General features: G+C 41.6%; 1 protein-coding gene across 1 annotated transcript in view; it reads right to left on the bottom strand.

The window, feature by feature from the left end:
• The window catches only part of PSMD11 (proteasome 26S subunit, non-ATPase 11), a 30087-nt gene that overhangs the window by 6968 nt on the left and 14194 nt on the right, over window positions 1-8925 (bottom strand). Inside the window, exons 4-7 of the mRNA XM_023243436.2 lie at window positions 8467-8538; window positions 8036-8093; window positions 5439-5633; window positions 11-155 (exon numbers count right to left, since the gene is read on the bottom strand). Of these exons, the coding sequence (XP_023099204.1) occupies window positions 11-155; window positions 5439-5633; window positions 8036-8093; window positions 8467-8538 (470 nt within the window). The remainder of the gene's footprint in view (window positions 1-10; window positions 156-5438; window positions 5634-8035; window positions 8094-8466; window positions 8539-8925) is intronic.

Below are 8925 nucleotides of genomic sequence, written 5' to 3'. Positions count from 1 at the left end.
GTGTACCTACGTGTTGAGCATAATTTTGCACAGCAACATGTACTTCAGAGATGTGATGGCCTTGGGGCTATCGATGGAATCATAACCCTCAAATGCCTCATAGAAATATGAGTATGCAGTTTTCCAATCCTTCTCCTCTGCTGCATGGATAATACCTGGGCATTAAAAAGAAAGGAGTAAGAACCATATGAAATAATAGAACCATCAAAGATCAGAGCTGGGAAGGGCCTCAGAAATCTATCCCAACCCCATCTACTTAGTGATGAGATCAGGAAGGGATAAAGGGCCTGCCCTAAAGTCAATGCCAGCTAGTGGCAGAGCTGGGATTAGACCTAGTTCTTTAGTCACCAAGTTCAATGTCATCTTGACAATATAAATTCCAAAGGAGTTAGAGACCCCACTCAAAGGGGATCCTAAAAACGTTTAAAAAGCAGGGGCAGGCAGGGAGCGCTAACATCCTTCCCCAGGCTTCCCATCACCACCATGGTTCTGCTATCTTCTGAAGCCACTAGAAAAGGCCACGTTTAGCCTCCAGGACATCACCCTCATAGGTCAGGAAGTTCAACCAAATATCCTGGACTGCCTGAATGACTTGTTTTGGTAACATGTCTTTAAGACAGCTTGCCTAAGCTTGACATTTTTATATGTAAGCTGCTCTCATAAGAAAAAAGAAATCCAATCTCTTATACTCTCATTTCAGATACTTGTCATTTACAGGTGTGCTTTTGCCTAGATGCAATCAATATATAGACTTCATATAATGCTAGACATATGAACTTAATTTAACTGGACATGGTTAAGCAGTACTTCCTTCGGCTGATAGACTACAGTTTAAATAATTCTCTGTCATTTAGAAGTTGGAAGGGCACCTGGATGGCTCAGTCAGTTAAGTGTCCGACTTTAGCTCAGGTTGTGACCTCATGGTTTGTGGGTTCATCGGGCTCTGCACTGACAAGCTCAGAGCCTGCAGTCTGCTTTGGCTTCTATGTCTCCCTCTCTCTCTGCCCCTCCCCTGCCAGTGCTCTCTTTCTTTCAAAAATAAAAAATAAACCTGAAAAAAAAAAAAAGCTGGGTTGTTCCCAACAAGGCTAACTTTGATTGAACTTGCTATTACTTGCAACCTACACTATCACTTGGGATAACATGAAATTTAGTTTTTTCTAGCTTGGGAGGCATCTAAGCCCTCAGAGTCTGTATTAGTTCTAACTCCACTTCAGCCTTTATGAGGTTACAGACCTCAGCCCCATTTGTTTATTACCACAGTGCTTCCCAACATTCTTAACATCAAGACACAGAGAAAGTATTCAGCACCTTGAAATAAAAGGATAAAACTACTTACACGTGACCCAAGGGAACAATGTTTCAGCACATTTTATTTGTTTGTTTGTTTACTTATTTATTTATTTGAGAGAGGGTGCAAGTGAGCTAGGGGCAGAAAGGGAGAGAGAGAATCCCACAAGGGGGAGGGAGAGGGAGGGAGGGAGGGAGGGAGAGGGGGGTAGAGATGGAGATGGAGATTGAGAGAGAGAGAGAGAGAGAGAGAGAGAGAGAGAGAGAGAGAGAGAGAGAGAGAAGTGGGGGTCACCCAAGGCAGGGCTCGAGCTCACCCAATGCGGGGCCCGAACTCACGAACTGTGAGATCATGACCTGAGCCAAAGCCAGATGTTTAACTGACTGAGCTACCCAGGTGTCCCGTGTTTCAGCACATTTTAAACCCACCTATCATATACTTGCGTGCCTGTACACCATCTGGGAACTTGTGACTTAATAACCATTTACTGAGTGTATGTGCCACACCCCAGTACTTTTAAAATACTCTACCCAAGAAACCTCTCATTTTGAGGCTAAAGGAATCACCCTTCTTCTCTACTGTTCTTAACTAAAGAGAGCTGGAGAAAATCCACCCTTCTCTGTAGCCAAGGAGAGCGCCCTCAAGAATGTCCAACAAACTATTAACACTGCTAAACTAGATTAGACAAATCCCCATTTCCCACACCTCCTGGTCCTGAGCTAGAAGAGAACAGACCAGACCCACAATAAGACTAGTTTAAAAAAAGAAAAAGAAAAAGAAAAGGTAAAATAAGGGCCAAGAACTGGTATACTGCTTTCCCAAATACAGTAATAAATAGGGCCCACATTAGGACTCCAAGCAAAATGGCTATTATAGGTTTATCTATTTATTTACTTAAAGAGAACATTTTTTGAGAGAGAGAAAGTATGCACGTGAGCATGGAGGGGCGCAGGCAGAGCGAGAGAGGGAGGGAGGGAGAGGGAGGGAGAAAGAGAGAAAAGGAGGGAGAAGGAGAGAGAGAGAGGGAGGGAGGGAGGGGGCGAGAGACACAGAGAGAGAATGAATGAATGAATGAATGAATGAATGAATGAATGAATCGTAAGCAGGCTCCACACCCAGCACAGAGCCTGACTTGGGGCTCAACCTCACAACCATGAGATCACGACCTGAGCCGAAATCAAGAATTGGTCCTTTAACCGACTGAGCCACCCAGATCCCCCAGGAGGTTTATTATTTAAAAAACAAAACGGGGCACCTGGGTGGCTCAGTCAGTTGAGTGTCTGACTTCAGCTCAGGTCATGATCTCACAGTTTCGTGAGTTCGAGCCCCGCCTCCAGTGCTGACAGCTCAGAGCGTGGAACCTGCCTCAGATTCTGTGTCTCCTCCTCTCTCTGCCCCTCCCCTGCTCACGCTCTCTCAATAATAAATAAACGTTAAAAAACAATTTTTTTTAAAAACAAAACAACACAGCAACGAAAAAACTGAGACTGTCACTCATTCAACACAAATATTAATGCCTACTATGTGCCAGGAACTGATATAATTACTACAGAGAAAATATGAAGAAAAGGCCCTCATGAAGCTCACAGTCACACAGTGGGAAAGATGGTCACCAAAACAGAAACAAGACTAGCACCATGTACAAAAGAATAGAGCTTTGATAGGGAAGTGCAAAAGAAAAGAAAGCACAACTGGATCTGGAAGGGTGCACAGGAGTCTGCCAAGGGGATAGATGAGAAGGGGGAATTTCCAGGCAAAGAAGACAAAATACACAAAAGCACAAAAGTAGGAACACATGAAGTTATCTGGTAACGGATGAAAAGATGCTTTCCTTTAGCTTGCCATGTTAAAGTAAAATGTAGCCTGGGAATAATAGGAAACCACTGGAGAATTTCAAATAAAGGAGTTACATGATCAGATTTGTGTTTGAGAAAAATGACTTTGGGGTCAGTAGTGGATTGGGAGAAGTAATCAGCAACGGTTACATCAGCAAAACATTGCTCCAATGCCCCAGACCTTTATTAGCACAGTGACTGTAGGATGGGGAAGGAGGAGGCAGGTTTGGAGACAAACTAAACCTGATCTAGCAACTGACTAGATATGAAGGGTGAAGAGAAAAAGGAGTCAAAATTAACCCAAAGACAGTAGCTTGAGAAACATTAAACCAATAATGATACTACTCACTTGAACAGGACAAAAAGGTTGAGAGAGGAGTTAGATAATAATTTTGCTTTTTGACATGTTGAGACTGAGACGCCTGAGACATTTAGGTATGTATGTCCATTATGCAGCTGGAAATCTGGACCTGGAATTTAGGAGAGAGGGAAGCTACTGAAGGTCTAGGTGAAGAGACCACTGGTGGCATGCAGCAGCGAAAGCCACAGGTGAGTATGAGATTTGAGACAGGAAACAGAACAGGAAGAGAAAGAAGCTAAGAAACACATTGAGAAACACCCACACTTAAAAGTCAGTCACAAGGAAGAGGAAACAGCAAAGTGTGACCAAAGAGAGTCAGTCAAGGGAGGAGAACCAAGAAGACACTGATGTCAAAGAAGACTAGAGTGTTCAATAGGGTCAACTTCCCCCCAAAAGGAGAGGTTATAAGGAAGTTATTGACTTCTTTCAAGGAGTCAGTAAAGGAAGGATACTTTTTCAGCTTTTTCAAGAAACTTGACAGAAAAAAAGACAGCAATTTAGAAAGGAGAAAAGCCTATGCTTTTGTAGCTGGGGCAGTTCAAGGACTAACAGGAAGATCCAAGGGGAGAAGAAAGACTGAAGACTCAGAATGAACAGAAGGACAGGTAAAAGAATCAGTGACAGAAATTCTGGAGAGGAATGAGAAGAGGGTTCATGTACACAGGGCCTCCATTTCCTCTGAGAAATCAGATGCAAATTCATCTCTTGCCCATGAAGGAGGGCATAAGGAAAGAGGAGCAGCTCAAAGCGAGTGCCAATACTGGTGAAAGCTAGGTGCTGTGGTAAGAGCTTCATGTTCATCATCCCATTTAATCCTCACCACGATCCTATGAGAAGGTACGACTATTATCACCATTTTACAGATGAGCTACAGATAAATAACTTGCCCAAAGCCACACAGCTAGAAACTGACAGAACCCCAATTTCAACCTAGGAAAGGTAGTTTGTAGAGCTTCTGCTCTTAACCTCTGAATGATAAAACATATCATGTGATATTCACAATACCTGATAAGCAAGTAGGACAGGTATTCTTTCGCTTATACAATTATAAACAAAGATTGCAGAGGTAACACCAGGACTTCAAACTAGTAGTCTTTTTTTTTTTTTTTTTTTTACTGCTTATTTATTTTGAGAGGGGGGATGGGGGGAGTATGTGCAGGGGGAGAGAGAGAGAGAGAGAGAGAGAGAGAGAGAGAGAGAGAGAGAGAGAGAGAGAGAGAGAGAATGAGAATCCCAAGCAGGCCCTACACTGTCAGCAAAGAGCCCAACTCAGGGGCTCAAACTCACGAACCGTGAGATCATGACCTGAGCTGAAATCAAGAGTCAGATGGTTAACCGACTGAGCCACCCAGGCGCCCCTAAACTAGTCTTCTGCCTCCAATTCCAGTGCTCTTTCAATAATGATGATAAACTAGAATAAAAGCTGCTAGCTACAAGAAAAAGCATTCTCCTGCCAATCCATGGCCTCCTAGCCCCAATATTCACACACTCCATCAGAAAGGTATCCACTACAGTCAACTGCAATTGGGGGTAGTAGGGGAGGCATTCCTTTAGCCCTGATCTGAGGCCCTATGGAGAAGTCCAACATGCTTTACCAAGGTCTCCAAGTGACAAGAGACTTGGGTTAGTCTAATTCTGAAGAGAAGTGCTACCACCCTAAATGAGTGACTAAGGTGGAAGTTAAGGGAGCTTTTTAAACTTGTGAGACCATTCTAGGCTCTTGGCTATAACCATCATGTCGCCTGGACCACCACAGATAACCATGTTCTTAATATATTTTAGGCAGTTAACAGCAAGTTAATAGGAGGGAATGTATCCTTCTAATTGGTTTCTCTGAGAAGCTTGAGTAGAATCAGCCAATTACATTCTCCATCCCCATGCCCCCCATTCCTCCCCACTGTAAGATAAGATGAACTTTAAGAAAACACGCCATGAGTAGCTAGGGTGTTACCTGATTGCATATCCAATGTGGCCTGCAATTTAGGGGGGCAGTAGATAGCATTTGCTGTAGTTCGAGCAGAGGTTAAGGCAGCTCGGGCTTTCGGCAGGTTGCTCAGGGCATGGTATGTTTTGCTTTCTAAAAGCTGTACTTCCACCAAAAGGGCTTTGTCATCCATCTTTTTCAACTCCCGCAGCAGCTGAGAACCTGGAGCAGGAAAAAACATATACCCCTTTGTTAGCCATAATCTTAATACCTTAATACTGTAACGTCTCACTCTCCCACCCTCATAAGAACACTCAGGATAAAGAAACTGGCCTGAACTCAAGAGAGGTAGTCTATTTGCAAGAATTAATTTTTTTTTACTTATGTGCTATTTTCTCTTCCAAAAGAGAAACACAGACCTCTTTGAAGTTTTCTACATACTAAAGTCGACATTAGGGCCAAAAATCCTATAAGCTTACTCAGAAGATCTGAATACAGTGAGAATCTCCACCCAGAACATGCTGAAACTAGTTATTCAGTTCAGACAGCCACCTGGTCTCATTCTCTTCCTGTCTAGCAATCATAATACTACATAAGAAACACCAGGCACTAAGATTGGAGGGGGAAGGAAAGAGTTCTGGATATGCCACTGTTCTCCAAATACACCTTCTTCTCATCTCAGATGAGAAAATCAAATCCAAATAGACTTGCATCATATATACAAATTAACTCAAAATAAATCAAAGACCTGAACATAAGAGCTAAACCCATAAAACACAGGAGTAAATCTTTGTGATCTGGGATTAGGCAATGATTTCTTAGGTATGATACCGAAAGTGTAAGCAACAAAAGAAAAAACAAATGGGACTTTAAATTAAAATGTGCTTCAGGGGCGCGCCTAGGTGGCTCAGTCAGTTAAGCGTCCAACTTCGGCTCAGGTCATGATCTCACAGCTGGTGAGTTTGAGCCCTACGTTGGGCTCTGCTGACAACTCAAGAGCCTGGAGCTGCTTCAGATTCTGTCTCTGTCTTTCTCTGCCCCTCCCCCGCTCACGTACTGTCTGGCTCTCTAATACAAATAAACATCTAAAAACAAATTTTTTTTAATGTGCTTCAAAGGACACTATTCAAGAAAGTAAAAAAGCAACCCATAAAATAGGGGGAAAAATTTTGCAAACCACGTATCTGGGAAGGGACCTGTATCTAGAGTGAACAATAAAATGACAACCAACCCAATTAAAAAACAAGCAAAGGACTGAATAAACATTTCTCCAAAGACATACAAATGGCCAATAAGTACATGAAAAGATTCTCAACATCATTAGTCATCAGGGAAATGCAAATCAAAACCACAATGAGATACCACTTGCACCCCCCACGAAGATGGCTAAAATAAAAAAGACAATAAATTAATAAAACGTGGCATAACCACACAATGGATATTCAGCAATAAAAACGAATAAAGTACTGATATATGCTACAGCATGGACGAACCTTGAAAATATGCCAAGTGAAAGACCATATACTACAAGATTCTATTTATAAGAAATGTCCAGAATAGGAATATCCATAGGGGCACAAAGTAGATTCATGCTTGCCTGGTGGGGGGTGGGGAACAATGGGAAGTGATAACTAATGGGTACATGGGTACAAGGTTTCTTTCTGGGGTGATGAAAATGTTCTGAAATCAGATTGTGGAATGATTGGACAACTGTGAATATACTGTATTCGTGTAAATTCAGTGGTAAAAAAACAATGAATTGTACACTTTTAAAAGGGTGAATTTGGGGACACCTGGGTGGCTCAGTTGGTTAAGTGTCTGACTCTGGATTTCGACTCAGGTCACGACCTCACAGTTCACGAGATCAAGCCCCATGTCAGTATATTCATATTCTCTCTCCCTTCCTCGCTCTCTCTCTCTCTCTCCCCCCCCCCCCCGCCCCTCCCCTGCTCAGGCATGTGTGCGCTCTCTCTCAAAATAAACTTTATTAAATAAATAAAAGGGTGAATTTTATGGTCTATGAATTACATCTCAATAAAACTGTTGTTTTTTTAATGCTACTATTTGAATCATATGAAACCCCATTTTGCTGGATAAAAACTTAATACTGGCAATTTTTTCAACTTTAATAGAGAACCATAATCTTTCATCTGGGGAAAATAGTCCAGATCTACCCACTAATTTAAAAAAAAGAAAAAAGAAAAAAAAGAAAGAAAGAAAAAAAAAAAGCAGCAGGCAAAGACTCCAGGGTGTTTAAAGGCCACACAGGGAAAGCCTTTAGTCGGACCACTCTAGCTGCCATATACATTTGCACCAGTTAACTTCTTGGGCTTTAAAAGAGATTTTAAATATAATTATAAACAAGTATAGTAAATGTAATAGTCAAACACTTGCAGTTTGATCCTTTTGGTTTCTAAATCTGACAGACTAACTCTGGGTAGTTATTCACAACTTCCAAATGGCATTTTTCCATGACAGGTTCAGTAAATGTAAGCCACTTTAAATCCTTCTTAGAAGTAAACAGAACATAAGTTGTTAGTATGCAACTAGTAAGAGTGGCCAGGTTCAGAATACATTTATTTAGCCAGCTAGGATGCCTTATTACTTTCTACCAGCTTACTTACCCAAATGCAATGCTTCCTGGTACCTCTTGGTATCAAAGTACAAAGACACCAGTCTTGCCTAGGAAAGAGAAAAGGCATTGACTGACAGAAAGAAAGAAAAAGGCCAAAGAAAGAAATCAAAGATTGACAGTCACAGAACTGTTACTGTTGAATACACAAGTCCTGGAGAGAGCACCAAATCCAGCCCATTATCTCCTACCATGGCCAGTGATTGTTAACTTTACTGTGCTACTGCTTACTCTTCTGGGCCAAACAGCAGGTCTATCTCAAAACTGCCACCAGAGTATTCTCCTGAGTGGGATTACTATCAATAACCTTTGGCTGCCTGGATAATACAAAATTACTGAAAATACTTTTGATCAGAATGGTGTTAATTACATTCACAGTCTAATGCCCAAAGACCTGAAATCAGTACTAGTGTAGGCACATACCTCCAAAGCTTGGCGTAAGAAAGTTCTTTTCTCTGATTTGGCCCATTCGATGCACTCTAAACACAACTCGACCTGCAATGAAGAGACAGTACGTGCAACATTATGTCCTCACATTCTTCCCACAGACCTTGCTTTGGAGAACAACTTTAATTCCCTCCTTATATATTACCCATGTTGCTCTGTTTAATGTCACAGGGGACATGCCTTGATCCACAGTATCCCAAAGTGTAATGGTTATATCATAATGGAGAATCAACTTGGTTTTTTACACACAAAGTATTTTTGTGCTTAGATTGTGTTCTTTTGGAAAAGAGCTTCCTTTTTAAGATTCCTCTCCTACCTTCCCAAAAGGAACCCAGAACTTCCAACATATATAGCCCTGGAATATAGATTTCTACAATGGATGAGAAATCTTTAAAGCAGAAACTTCTGCAAATAGTAACAGTAATGTGTTAATAC

Source organism: Felis catus, chromosome E1, assembly GCF_018350175.1.
Source record: "Felis catus isolate Fca126 chromosome E1, F.catus_Fca126_mat1.0, whole genome shotgun sequence".
In the NCBI taxonomy this organism is placed as follows: domain Eukaryota; kingdom Metazoa; phylum Chordata; class Mammalia; order Carnivora; family Felidae; genus Felis; species Felis catus.
Note: the sequence above shows the minus strand (reverse complement) of the source record. Positions and strands in the feature narration are given on the sequence as shown.